This window comes from Mustela nivalis (assembly GCF_964662115.1).
Source record: "Mustela nivalis genome assembly, chromosome: 5".
Lineage (NCBI taxonomy): Eukaryota > Metazoa > Chordata > Mammalia > Carnivora > Mustelidae > Mustela > Mustela nivalis.
Window position 1 is genome coordinate 135,092,968 of NC_139024.1, and position 14,820 is coordinate 135,107,787.

The window sequence follows — 14,820 nt, forward strand, 5'->3', positions numbered from 1 at the left end:
GTGCACATGATGGGGGAGGGCAGAAGGAGAGGGAGAGAGTCTTAAGCTGACTGGGTGCTGACAGTAGAGACTGACACAGGGCTCGATCTCATGTATGGAGATCACGACCTGAACTGAAACCAAGAGTCAGTCGCTTAAAAGACCACACCACCCAGGCACCCACCATCATACCCATTTTTAAGTGTACAATTCAGTAGCATTAAGTACACTCACAATCTTGTACAAACACTGCTAGTATCCATTTTTAAAAATCCCAAACAGAAACTCAATTCCCATAAAATAAGGGTTTCCAGCCCCTGGGAATGGTTAATTCCAGTTTCTGTCTATGAATTTGCCTCTTCTAGGTACCTTACAGACATGGGGATCAGACAATATTTGTATTTTTGTGTTTACCCTGTTTCACCAAGCATAATGTTTTCAAGGTTCATCCATTTTGTAGCCTGTGTTAGAGCTTCAGTCCTTTTTAAAACTGAATAATTCTACATTTTATGTGTTTATCACAGTTTGATTATTGATTCAACTGTGATGGATACTGATTTGTTTCCACCTTTTATCTGTGAACAATGCTGCTATGAAACATTGGTGTACAATTTTTTTTGAGCTCTTCCATTCAGTTGTTTTGGGTATATACATAAGAGCAGATTGCTACATTGTGTGATAATACTATGTTTAACTTTTGAGGACCCATCAAATTGTTTTCTATAATGGCCCTGCCATTTTACATTCCACCTGCAATGCACCAGGTTCCAGTTTCTCTACATTCTCAAAAAGACTGTACATTCTCTGGGTTTTGTCTTGTTTTTGAAATAATAGCCATTCTAATGAGTGTGAAGTCATATATATCTTACATGATGGTTTTGATGAGTATTTTCCTACTGACTCATGATGTTGAGTCTTTTTTCATGTGCCATTTGTATATCTTCATTAGAGAAATGTTTAGTCAAATCCTTTGGTCATTTTTGAATTGAGTTATTTATGTTTTATTGTTGAATTGCACGAATTCTTTATATAATCTGGATATTCATCCCTTAGAGATATATGATTTCAAATATTTTTCTCCTATTCTGTGGGTTATCTTTTCACTCTCTTGATAGTGTCCTTTGATGCACAGAGGTTTTAATTTTGATGTAGTCGCATTTATTTATTTTTATTTTGTTGCCTATGTTTTTGGTGTCCTATCTGAGAAATTATTGTCAAATTGAATGTCATGAATCATTTCCCCTATGTTTTCTCCTAATGTTTATATGGTTTGAGCACTTAAGCTTCAGTCTTTGGTCCATGTGAGTTAATTTTTGTATGTATTAAGGGCAAGGGTCCAGCTTCATTCTTTTAGGTGTGGATATACTGTGTTCTGCCATTGCATGGTCTTGGCACCCTTGCTGAAAATCAGTGGGCTATGCAATGGTTTATTTCTGGGTTCTCTATTATCTTCCATTGGTCTCTGCCTGTCCTTAGACCAATACCACACTTTTTCGATAACTGTAGTCTTATAGTAAGTTTTGAAATCAGGAAGTTTGAACTCTCCAAATTCGTTCTTCTTTTTAAGCTTGTTTTGGATATTTGGGGGGGAAAAGCTTATTTTTTAAAAAAGCTTTATTCCTTGTAAGAGCTATATGAAATCTCTACCATTTGAAAAGATTCATTTTTCTTATAAAAATTTTCTGGAACTATTTTCTACTATTTATACTAAAGTATACATTTATGCTGTTAATTACAGAAACAGTATCCAGACCCAGACCAGAGTTCATTTGTGAAGAGAATGCATTCTCTCCAGATTGACTGTACAGCAATACCTCCAAGCAGGTCAAATTCAGGTAACATCCTATGATTGAAAGTAATGTATTCACTTGCTTGTTCATGCATTCACTCTCTTCTAGAAAATACGCTTCATGACTGTAAAGAAACAGAAGAAGCTATAAAATTTAGGCCCTGCCTTAAAGGAATTTATAATGTATTTGGGAGTAACATACATATATTTGAAATACTAAATAACAGTGTATTCACCAAAATCACAAAGCATCCTGAACCTAAGAGGCCTAATATACCAGATAGGGAGAAAGCGACAGCTCAGGAACAAGAGGGGACATGTGTCCTTGAGGTCCTTGAGGTCAGGGATAATAGATCCAGAGAATAAGCAGAGAAGTTGATCTCAGATTCAAGGAGGGATACTTTTTTCATTATAACAAGAGGAAAAACAGAGTATAAGATATTGAAACCACTTATTAGCTATCTGTTCTAAAGCAAATTAACCTCTTGTAAACCCTGTCCATCAAATCATGATAATAATTGCTCCTACTCTTACAGGGCTTTTAAAGAATAAAAGAACCCATGGGAAGTACTAAACACCAAGCTGCTCCTGTTCTCATTTTGTAGCCCTGCATCACACCAAGGAGACAGCCACCTTCTTTGCTACAAAACAAGTCCCTTTCTTCCTTGGTCATTCCCATGACACTCACGTTTCTGTTGCCTGTTAAAATTTCTCCAGCACTCTTTCACCACCATGCAGGGACTTCTACAAATTACCTATAGAGCTTATAGGAAGAGGACCATCAAGTAAATGCTTTTTTATTTGTTGTCAAAGGTTTCAGTATTTTATTTTGAGATACAGATGTGTGATGGTGGTCAGCTTTTATTTTACTTCTTGTTGCCTTATGAAACTCTTTCCAATGCTGATCATTTCTTTTCAGCCCCAGAACAGCCCAGCTCACTGCACAGTTCCCAGGGACTTGGGATAGGTCCCGTGGAGGAGTCCTGGTTTGCTCCCTCCCTAGAGAACCAGCAGGAGGAGAATCAGCTCAGCTTGCAGAGTAAACTCCAGGAGGAAGCCAACTACCATCTTCATGGCAGCCGCATGGACAGGCAGACAAAACCACTCAGACAGAATGTGGTTTATAATAGAGAGGAGGAAAGGAGACGAAGGGTCTCCCATGACCCTTTTGCACAGCCAAAACCTTATGAGAATGTTCAGAATCCAGGAGTAGGCCTTCCTTACTCTAGTGCAACCAGTCCTGGTAATGCACTACACCAACCAACAGGGCCAACCAGCCAACCCCAAGTACTGTACTGGAACAATGGATTGAACAATCCATTCTCTTTTGGAACAAGACGACAGGATCTGGGAGCAGCAAGTTCAAGAGCTTGGTATGGGCCAAATCCAAGCCATATGCCAAGTGTGCATAAAACTCCAGTGCCTGAGACCAACCTACTGGGAAACACATCCACCCTTTCATTCGGCCCCTTCCCATCAAGAGGTAAGCAGTTTTTTAGCTACACCATTTTTAAAAAATGTTTCTGAAAATAAAGCTCTCTTGTAGACTGTAAGTTGACAAGGGTGAGTTGCTTGTGGCCTTCAGCTACCAGATGCAGTATGCAACTATAGATAGTCTCCATCAGATCACTTGGCCTCAGTTTGGGTGGGATTCATTGGAGCTGCCCACAAGTATTGGGTTACAAGTCCTTGTAACCAGTAGGTATCTTCTTCTATAATCTGCATCACAGTTATACCCATTATACCCAATCTCTGATGGAAGTGAAGGTCACTGCTTGAGTTCTTTTACTTGCTTGCTGTTTTCTGAAGGTTAAGAAAGAAGTCTTGGATATTTTAATTCTTATCTTATAGAACTCAAAGACCACCATTTGTGATGAAAGCAAAATGTTGGGCTACCGTCCCCACCATTTATCTCCAGAGCTCTTTTCATCTTCCCAAACTGAGACTCTGTACTCATCAGACACTAACTCCCCATTCCCCTCCCTCTAGCCCCTGGTAGCCAGCATTCTACTTTGCATCTTTATGAATTTGACTACTCTGGGGTACGTCATGTAAGTGGAATCATACAGTCTTTGTCCTCTTGTGACTGGCTTATTTCACTGAGCACAGTGTCCTAAAGGTTCATCCATGTTGTAACATGCGTGAGAATTTCCTTCCTTTTGAAGGCTGAATAATATTCCATTGTCAGTATATAACACATTTTGTTTATCTGTTCCTCTGTTCCTCTGTTGATGGACACTGGTGACTTCTACTTTTTGGCTCTTGTGAATAATGCTGCTATAGATATGGGTGTATAAATATCTGTTCGAGGCCCTGCACTTAGTTCCTTTGGGGTAGATACCCAGAGGTGGAATTGCTGGATCTTAAGCTAATTCTGTTTTTAATTTTTGAGGAATCTCCATACTGTTTACCACACCATTTTATAGTAGTTGTCCTGATGGATGTGAGGTTGGTTCAGCTACATTTTAAAGAAGAAAATTTCAAAGGTTGGCATAGGATAAAGAATTTAATATACGTCTGGAGTAAAGCTCTGCCCTTTTACCATGTTGTATTTATTTCTCTTGCTTTCGATCTAGCTATACTTAGCTGTATGTTTCACTCCTTTCAGATGAGTCTGTGAAATGTTCCATACGCAACAGTGCTGGCATTCAGATTGGAGACCATAATTACATGGAGATTAGTGGAATGAGTTCAGTACCACTGGACATGAACTTTAAAGAAGAGCCAGCTGCTAAGTACCACGATATCTTTGGTAAGATTTCCTTTAAGGACCTGTTGTCTAGCAGCCTTGAACTTTCGTACTTGTTTAGAGGGGTATTGTGGAATCCTGAAATTTCCCTGATTATTCTCCCTGAAAGTTGCCCCATGTTTTCTCTATAACATGTCTCTGTAATTTCTGTATAATTCCTTTGTGATTTATTTATGTTTATTATGTTTATTATTATAATATCTAATTAACTGATTTGTTATGAAAATTAAATGAGTCAATATGTATAAGGAGCTTAGAACACTGCCTGGCACGTAGTAAGGTCTATGAAAGTGTTGAACTCATCACCATCATCATCACCATCATCATCAGGATCAATATCACTACTTAGACCTGGGAGAGGCAGCTCCCTTCGATCTCATCAAAGAAGGAATAGTCTTCTATCTTGTCAGAAGATAGAAGACTATGCCCTCAACAGCACCTCTGTAATAAAAACAAGAGAGCTTTCTCTTAGAGGGTTCCACTATGTAACTTACATGTAACTTATGTAACTATGTAACTTATATGTAAGTCTTATAGGGTTCCACTCATAACATTAATCCCAAAACACAAAGGTGGGGGTGGGAGGGGGGAGGAACACAGGCATGAGGCCCAAACAACAGGATTTAAGAACCTGGTCTTAAGATTAACCCCAGGATTGGTAAAATGTTTCTATCATATTTACTGGATAGTAAATATTTTAGGTTTCACTGACTCTGAGGTCTCTGTTGCAACTACTCAGCTGACATTGTAGTGAACAGCAGTCACAGACGATAAGTGCATATGTACATGTGTACATATGTACATGTGTTCTAATACAAATTTATTTACAAAAACAGGCAGCAGGCCAGATTTGGCCCACAGGCCATCGTTTACCAATCCCCAGCCTAATCCAATTGAAGACTAGGCCGCCGTAGAGAGGAGGTTCCTAAATTTTCAGGTGACACAGGTTCCTTTGAGAATCTGATGAAACCAGGGTCCCTCTCCCAGAGAGGTATTGACAAAACTTGGCAAATATCTTGGGAGGTTTTTGGACTGCTGCCATCCAGTGGTGGTAACAGAAGCTGCATTGTGGGGTGCTAAGAAAAGAATGGGAGATGGTGGTGGGGGAGGAGAGCAGGAATGAAATGTCTTTTTCCTTATATTTGGTTATTGGGTGGGCTGAGGATTGAGGAAAATGTGTGTGGTGGTGGTTTTATACTTTAGTTTCTTTTTGTTATTTTTATGAAGGCCTAAGGAGAAGGGACCAGTAGAAAGCGAGGGTATGGCTGTAGGAGAAGAGAAGATAGCACTTAGGGTAGAGGAGAGAAGAGTCCCAAAACAGACCTTGAAAAGTAGATACCTCATTCCTTAAAAGACAAGGGAAGGCAGTGTAATTGAATGAGTTCACCCTTGATGGTCTTGGCTTCCCTAAGAGGAAAGTGAATTGTTGGGTGCAGGGGATCGAGAGTTGGATGACCTTGATTCTGGCCAGATATAGGTAGACAATACGAAAAGGAACAAAAATGGTGTTTTTCCCTCTTCACATCAGGAAGGTCTGATATTAACAGGGCCACTGGATAAGGATGTATAGAACAGCTTCATAGCCAAGCTGGGCTTTCATTCCCAAAGCCATCAGCTGTGGCTCAGAGAGGAATCTGCTAGGAGGAAGAGGTTCTCTATTGTCTTCACATAAACACCCCAGATGGGCTTCCAGACACATAAAGTATCATCTCATGGGTCAACAACTCATAATTAAGAAGTTATCTTTATTTTACTGTCTCCCGATACTCTTTATATGGGTTTTTGAAACTAGAATGTTCAAATGGATTATAGCCTGATACCTTCTTCTCTTTTCTGTTTGGCAGAAAATATCACTAGTCTGACTGACAAACATCTGGACCCAGTCAGGGAAAATCTGGGAAAGCAATGGAAAAACTGTGCCCGTAAGCTGGGCTTCACTGAACCTCAGATTGATGAAATTGACCATGACTATGAGCGAGATGGACTAAAAGAAAAGGTTTACCAGATGCTCCAAAAGTGGCAGATGAGGGAAGGTAATAAGGGAGCCACAGTGGGAAAGCTGGCCTATGCGCTCCACCAGTGTTCAAGAATAGACCTCCTGAACTATTTGGTACATATCAGCCAGAGCTAACTCCTGGAGGGGCTATGGCAGCATGAGGTCATCTCCTCGCCAGTAAGTAACCCACTGAAAGTGTGCTGCCTCCGATCCTGCAGAATTCTTTCCTCACTGATATAGGTTCTCTGCATGAAAATCTCCCGCATTCCATAGCTGGAGAATGGGAAAGAAATCTACAGCAAACAGCTTACTAACCAGGAAGACCTATTAATGGCCAAGGCCCAATCCAGAAAGAAGCCTAATTGGGTTTTGAAAGAGAGAGAGATGTTTGAGAAAGATAATTTTCTTTCAGTTCATTCCATAACCTTCAACAACACCATTCATTTACTTTTCTGGAGTTTTGTTCCAGCAAGAAAAAAAAAAAAAAAATTCAGGGGACACAAACAAAGTCAACCTTCTTATTTTATGCTCTCTTTTCCATATAGACTCCTGTTATAACCAAAGTATGGTGAAATTGTGAGTTCTCTTCAACTAGGGTTTTTTTTTTTTTTTTTTGGTTATGTTTGTTTGTTTGTTTGTTTGTTTTTGTATTCTAGCCACAGTTCATTCCAAAACTGTAAGATCTTTTAACTTCAGTATCAAATGTTGTGTCAGGTAGTACAGGCTTCAAGAATTACATATAGTCTCCACTCCATAAATTAACTGAAGGGATTTTCAGTACTAAAACAGAAAAAAAATAATAGAAAACAAAAATATCAGAATTTTCCAATGGCTGTTGCAAGGAATTGCTTGCTACTAATTGTGGTGACTACATCAATTCTTAATGAAGTGTTTAAGTTCTTTCCTAGCATTCTGATACTTTCCCAACTTTTGTGCCCTGCGAAAGGAGCATGTATGTATTGATCTCTTCATAGCTGGTTGTGACTGGAGCCTCAGGGCTGATCACTGTCGAGCAGCTTCCTCAGATTACCCCAGGATATTGTAGAAATATTTTCATTTTTTTCTGTGAGCACCTGTGATGTTTTTTTTAAAAAAAAAAAGGGGGGGGTGCTTCAAAGCCTGATAATTGTGCCCCTAACACTCAACCTTTCAAAGCCCACTCGATACTCAGACCGGAATACTAGAAGACTGAAGGCAAGCAAACCATTCAGTATCATTGCCTGCACGTGGCTAAACAGAGAGGGTGTGTCATTGTCATTGTGCTCAGCCCTTCCAGGAAGGAGGGAGTGATGAATGCAGTATGGTGCCTCGGGATATCCGAATAGATTCTACGGTCCGGTGGGCTGATAACAATTTTGTGGTTCTGATTCTAAAATCCTGCTAGCCCCAGCTGACAAACACATACACACACACACACACACACACACACACACACACACACACACACCTCTACACTTTAAGTGGGACTATAAAACAGAATTTCTTAACTTTGCACTATTGGCATCTTGGGCCAGATAATTCTTTGTTGTGTGGGCTGTCCTGAGCACTGTAGGATCCGGATGTCTGAAAGTGTCCTCTACCCACTAGAAGCCAATAGTGCCATTCTTCCCTCCTCCTGTCCTGGGTTGGGACAAGCCAGAATGTCTCGAGACATTGTGAATGCTCCTTGGAAGCGCCCAGTTGCCCCAGCTGAGAAGAGCACTGCTACAAAGTAATGAAGCTCTTGTCCATACATATCCAGGCCCACTACTTTGTTGCCACATAGCATTAGGTCATGTAGACCAAAACAAAAATTGGATGGAGAGAGTCCCAGGCTTTGTTAGAGAGGAGTGGGTGGATGACTGCTTTTCTACATGTATCCCTTGTACCTCTGTCCTAAGTGTCTAAATTCTCTAAATTCCAAAGCAATTGGATGATCAAGTTTAGAGGCAAAAATGGTATTTTTAATGGACTTTTAAAAATAAAATTTTGTACCTCAAATACTGAAATGATGTGTTTGTATAAATGAAACCGTTTGGGCTTCTTCACTTAGGTTGGCATTTCCTATATGTATTCTCCGTTTCGCCCTCCTCTGTTAGCAGGCAAGAGGAAGCTGATAGTAAAAAGAGAAGTTTCTGGACAGCTTTTTGGATCTCAGGATGAAATCACACTGCCTTGAGAGCCTGCAGCCCCACTGTCTTTCAAACACAGTCGGATGGCTTTCCTTTAGCCCCCACTGTCTTAAAACTGGGCTGAAAAGAGCCAAATTTGTATCTAAAGAGTTTCAATACAAGAAAATCAGTTGGGCAGAAAATTAATTAAGTGAGATGACACAGACTACAAAATGAGAAGACTATCCATACTTGGCTTCAGAAAAGATACTCACACCCTAAGGTTTCTACTGGTAAATAATGCTCACTCCCAACTCTTACAATCTTGTGCAGTCAGTGGCTTTTCCACTTGGCTATGCTTACAATATGTGTTTGGGGTCCATCATATGACATTAGATCTTCCAGAATAGTTCTTTCTTTCTCAGAAAATGTTTACTTTTTTATTTTTTTAATTTAAATATTTTTATAATTCTAAATTTTAAATATTTTTTTAATTTTAAATATTTTTTTAAAAATATATTTTTTATTTATTTGACAGAGAACTAGCAAGAGCAGGAACACAAACAGGGAGTGGGAGAGGGAGAAGCAGGCTTCCCATCAAGCAGGGAGCCCAATGTGGGGCTCCATCCCAGGACCCTGGGATCATAACCTGAGCTGAAGGCAGATGCTTGGACTGAGCCACCAAGGCGCCCCCAGAAAATGTTTTAAATCGTATTTCAATGTACATTTTAATGTGTCTTATTTATAAAGGTTTTTCTCTTACAATAATATAAATAAAAGTAGGTGTTTACTAAGATAAATGACTTAGCCAGTTGCAGATAAAAATGGGCTATGTCAGCAGCAGGCTGTGACCCTACAATGGAAGACAAGCTCAAACTGACTTTATGTAAAAACTTCCTTGCCAGGAATGTGCAATGGTAGATGATATTGTTAATATTGGTTTCTCGCCATACAAGCGTAACCATGTCAACAAGATTATTTTAGTCACATCTGTTCTTGTTGGATTAAAAAAAAAAATCTACTAACTGCCAAAACTGATTTTAATACATCACGGTTTAAATTTCAAGTTTATTTTAACCCATTAGGTTTTAGTGTTTTAAGAGTAAGAAGTGAAAGATTAATGATTTTTACCCATTGCAGTCAGGCAGGGTTAATGTGCAATTTCACTGCAAGGGACTTAAGTCAAGAAAACAACAACAAAAGAACAAATCAAAGCAAAACTAGGTGTCGATTTGGTCAAGATTTTAGAAGTATCTGATCACAAAGAAATAATCATTTAAGTCCTAATGTTATTCCAGTGAGTTCCATAACATAATCCAAGTACAGGTTGTGGAGCCAAGCAGGCTTAAAATCTCCTCTGCTACTCTTTTGCTGGGTACAGAAGGCCTGCTTCCTAACCTCTCTTAGCCTCAATTTTCTCTTCTAGAAATAGAGCAATAAAGTTGATGTGAGGACCAAAATAATGCATCATAAGGTGCCGGCACAAAGTTATTTTTAAAACTATATGATAGTGGGGCACCTGGGTGGCTCAGTGGGTGAAAGCCTCTGCCTTCGGCTTAGGTCATGATCCCGGGGTTCTGAGATCGAGCCCCTCAATGGGCTCTCTGCTCAGTGGGGAGCCTGCTTCCTCCTCTCTCTCTGCCTATCTCTCTGCCTACTTGTGATCTCTGTCTGTCAAATAAATATATAAAATCTTAAAAAAAACTGTACAACAGTGTTATGCATAAAGGACTAGTTCTCAAGTATGCACTTAAAAATCAACTGTGACACCAATAACCTAAAGCCTCATAGTGCTACCACTTTTGCTTCTCGGTAGGGTAACATGTTAAAATTGTATAATTGTTTTTACTCTCATGATCTCTGACCAGAAATCCCAAATCAACATCTCAGGAAAAAATAAGGAATTGTTGACCCACCAAAGGTTTCTAAAGTCAGATGATAGTAGACAGCTGAAATTATCTCTCTTTCCTTCTATGCGGGAAATTCATGTGACACATTAATGTTGAGAGAATATTTTTGCATAATCCATTTGTAGGCCAGCCTTGCCTTTATTGCTCAAGAAACTCAAATGGCCAGTGAGGATACTGCTATTACAACAGCGGGGTCTTGTGGAGGATAAAGAATGCCATATGCAAGGAAGCTATTGCTATCCTGAATAATTGGAGCCAAGGATAAACAGTGATGGTGAAACTGCCAGTTATTTCCAGTTTTTTCTCCACTGAATTGTGAATGCAGGCAATGTTTTATAACCTTTAGAAAGCTTGAATTATATGATCTGAAGAAGAAAAACACTTTGTGATAAAATACTAATAAAATTTACCATCTTAAGTGGATAGTTAAGTGGCATTAAGTACACTCACATCATCTTGCTACTACCACCATTTCCATTTCCAGAACGCCTCTCATCTTACAAAACCGAAACTCTGCACCCATTAGACACTAACTCCCCATTCTCCCATCCCCACCAGCCCTTGGCAAGCCACCTTTCTACTTTGTCTCTCTGAATTTGACTACTCCAGTTACCTCATACACATGAAAGCATACAGTATTGGTCCTTTTATGACTGGCGTATTCACTTAGCATCATGTCTCAATGTTGATCCATATTGTGGCGTATGTCAGAATTTCCAACCATTTTAAAGAATAGTATTCCATTATATGTATACACACATTTATACCTTCATCCCTCCATTGACATTTGGGTTGCTTTCCGCCTTTTCGCTGTTGTGAATAACGCTATGACCATGGGTGTATAAATATCTTTGAGGCACTGTTTTCAATTCTTGACGGTATATAACCAGCAGTGGAATTCCTGGATCTTATGGCAGTTCTGGGTATAATTTTTTGAGGACCCACCATACTGCTTTCCATTGCCACTGCACCATTTTACATGGTGCACAGTGTTCCAATTTCTCCACATCATCGCCAATACTTATTATTTTCTGGATTTTCTTCCTTTTTTTTTTTTTTGTAATAGCTATACCAATGGGTGTGAGATGAAGAAAAATTTTATGAAGGAAAATTTTAACCCCAACATTCTTAGAAACAAATGCATTTCACCCCACCGATAGCAGCCAGCCTGAGCACCCCCCTTTCTCCACCCACCCCTCCCGAGCCCCGCCTTGCCTGGCCGCCCGCCTCCCGCTCCCCGAGAGACAGATGGATGAGGGCTCGCCTCCTTGAAGGGGCGGGTCACCGTGGCAACGAGTAAGGTAGAGCCGACTCGGACGCGCTCCTCGTGAGCCAGAGCTGGCAACGATCTGTGTTGTAGTATCCGTGGGACCCAGAGTCCAGTTTCTGTCAAGGGTCAGGAATAACCCAGTGGGCTACGCGGCCGAGCACCCCGGAGTGACAAGACTTAGACTGGCGAAATGTCACCAATGAGAGCGTGTCCCGGCAGAAGTCCCTGCGCATGCGTGTTCCCGGGCAGCCGAACGGAGCAGTCTTCGGCGCATGCGTGTTTCCTAGCGACTACGCGAGTGGGGCGGGGCTCAGGCAGCAAGTGGGGCGGGGCGCAGGCTTGCTCCCCCGCGGGGCAGCCGAGGCTTCCCAGGGCGGTGGGTGGATCCCGGCGCAGGCGCCCTCGCGCCTGTCGCCACCTGTGAGTATGGCTGCGGCGCTAAACAGTCAGGTTTTGCGGAGGCTGCGGATTCTCCTGTCGGCTCTGAAGCCCGGGAACCAGGTCTCGCGTGCCAGGCCTGCAGCCGCGTTCGGGTAATGGTACCCGCTTCCCTCCGGGAGCCCGCGCGGTCTGGTCCAAGTTCTGCGGGGCGGGGGAGAGGAGCGCGCTAGCCTGGGGGCAGGCTGGGCGGTGCAGGTGGCGGTCTGGAGCGCCGCGTCTCCGCCTTCTGGCTTTTACCCTGCGACCGGGAGCCTGCCCGAGGTGGGTGCGCGGGAGGCGGTGGAGCTAACCTCCACCTCTGCGCCTCCGGGACTGAGCCCTTCAGCCATGCATCGGCTTCAGTTCTGTGACTCGGGAGCTTTAAAGGACTTGGGTGATGGAGTTCAAGCCCTTCACTGTGCAGACCAAAGAGACCCAGGGAGGTAACGTAATTTGCTTTTAGCCGCAGACACTCTCACGCCAGATTAGAATTCCAGACGCTTCATTCTTATTCGATGCTCTGTCCAGTCTCTTCACACCTTCATGGCTCTGATCTCTCATGCTTCTTATATAAAAAACCAGCCTGAGAATGTCCGTGACCTATTAGCTCTCATCGTCACGGGTCTCGGGTCCGAAGTCTTCGCGTCGTCTTTTTTTTTTTTTTTTTTTTTCTTTTTCTTTCTTTTGCTGATTTTGAATTTTAAGGTGCAAAAGAATCCCCCTGAGCGCCTGGGAAAATTCAGAATCCTTGGCCTGACTCTGAGGTTCCGATGTAGCCGGAAAGGCCAAGAATCTGCCTTTTTTTCTTTTCTGACTCCCTGTCCCCCATCCTCACATACACTTCGAGACAAAACAAAACAAAACTAGATTAATCTCTGGCTTACTGTTTTAAAAATGGGTGCCCTTGGTCCCAGGAGATACTAAGCAGAAAATGTGGCTAGAGCAGCGTGAGGCTTACTCTACTTTATTCCCTGCACACCTACTCTACACTACACACATGGGTACACGGCGCATGTATGCAGTTAACTGGTGAGGGGTCAGTTCCGTTTATAACTAGGAAAAGCCAGATCCCAAATGGGTACCTGGCATTTAGAACTTCAGTTGATCCAATGGGGAAGCATCTCATTTGAAATTTTAATTTGGAAGGAGAAGGGAAAAATCTGACCAGCTTTAAATTTTTATGTTGTGATCAACTAGTCCCTGAGTTTCATATTTAAGTTCTTTTTTATTATTATTTTATAACTTGTAGACTTTCAGGACTGTCTTAATACAGGTGGGGAAAAAAATAGGCCAGTGTTCACAGCTGTGTAAATCAACATTGAAAAGTGGCAATTTATCCAGTTTCCTATTTGGAGAAAGATTGAAATAAGGTTACTATATACCAATACCCAAGTTAAGATAGGTTAGTTAATGGTTGCAGGAAGGCCCCATCGATTCAGTGCAAATCATTCTTCCCATAACTCTGAAAGACAGGTTTCTCTGGATTTTGAACTGCCATTTTGTAAATGCAGTTGCAACTTGATATTACATGTAATCAGAGGAAACCAGCAGTGGGGATAATTCGGGGGTGAATTTTGGAATGGGGAACCAAAACACAAATACAGCAAAACGCAAAGGGAGGTTAGAGGTTTTTTTGCATTAGAGACTTTGGAATGATCATGAAAGCTGAAGGAAAGGATGCCTATTATGGCAGTGCCCTTGCCGGAGACCCGAACACTTGCAGACAGGGAGCGTCAGCAGTGTCCAGCCACAAAATCCTACTGTCTTGGATGTTGAGAAAGATGCCGTGGGGAGTGGGGTTCCTCTCATTGTATGTGCCATCTTCCCTGCACAACAGGATTCCTATATGCATGTCCTTGAATGCGGCAAGGAAGGGGAACCCCTCAAAAATCTTAGGACATGAGGTACAACAAAGACACACATCATCGCTAACATTAGCCATGTGAATACAGGTCATCTCTAGCTAGTTGCTGCCTCATTCCTGGGTGGCGAATATGGGAAATCCTACTAACTAGTTCTAGCCATGCTTGTTGTGCTCCTGGCCTCGGTCATCACCTTCTCTCCCTGGTGGTTTGCAGAGGGAATCTCTTGTCTCTTTATCTTCTCTCCCGCTAGACTGTGGGCAAAAATGAATATGTCAGTTAATGTTTGCAGAGGTGAATCTTTATTCCCGGAGTATTATTTGCCTTTATCTGGATCCTAGAGCCACCTTAACAGTGAAAATGAATGACTCCGAAGAACTTGGCAGTGTCAGTATGATAGCACAGTTGCTCAGTGGATTTATTATTGCTCTTCATGATTTTTCTGTAGATAAGGAGCTTATAGTTATGTCAGGCTTTATTACCACCCAATTCTGTTACATTTGCAGAAATTGTGTTAAGACTTAATGTACCCGTATACAACACATTTGTTTCTGCATTCTCATTTGAAACTGGTGATGAGAGGAAACCAAAAGAGGAAAGAGAACCTCATTTTTTAAAAGAAGTTTTTATTTATTTGAGAGAGAGAGAGAGAGAGCATGAATGGGGGGAGGGGCAAAGGGAGAAGCGGACTTCCCGCTGAGCAGGGAGCCCAATGCAGGGCTCAATCCCAGGACCCTGGGGTCATGACCTGAGCC

General features: G+C 41.7%; 2 protein-coding genes across 7 annotated transcripts in view; both read left to right on the plus strand.

The window, feature by feature from the left end:
* The window catches only part of RIPK1 (receptor interacting serine/threonine kinase 1), a 47,549-nt gene extending 39,056 nt beyond the window's left edge, over positions 1-8,493 (plus strand). For all 3 annotated transcript variants that reach the window (XM_082730879.1, XM_082730881.1, XM_082730880.1), the window contains 4 exons: positions 1,718-1,814; positions 2,688-3,251; positions 4,377-4,520; positions 6,362-8,493. In XM_082730879.1, coding sequence (XP_082587005.1) covers positions 1,718-1,814; positions 2,688-3,251; positions 4,377-4,520; positions 6,362-6,648 — 1,092 coding nt within the window. In that variant the 3' untranslated portion in view covers positions 6,649-8,493. The remainder of the gene's footprint in view (positions 1-1,717; positions 1,815-2,687; positions 3,252-4,376; positions 4,521-6,361) is intronic.
* Positions 8,494-9,846: 1,353 nt separating this feature from the next.
* The window catches only part of BPHL (biphenyl hydrolase like), a 35,684-nt gene continuing 30,710 nt past the window's right edge, over positions 9,847-14,820 (plus strand). For 3 of the 4 annotated variants that reach the window (XM_082730906.1, XM_082730904.1, XM_082730905.1), the window contains exon 1: positions 9,847-12,316. In XM_082730906.1, the coding sequence (XP_082587032.1) occupies positions 12,015-12,316 (302 nt within the window). In that variant the 5' untranslated portion in view covers positions 9,847-12,014. The other variant, XM_082730907.1, reaches the window with a different exon arrangement.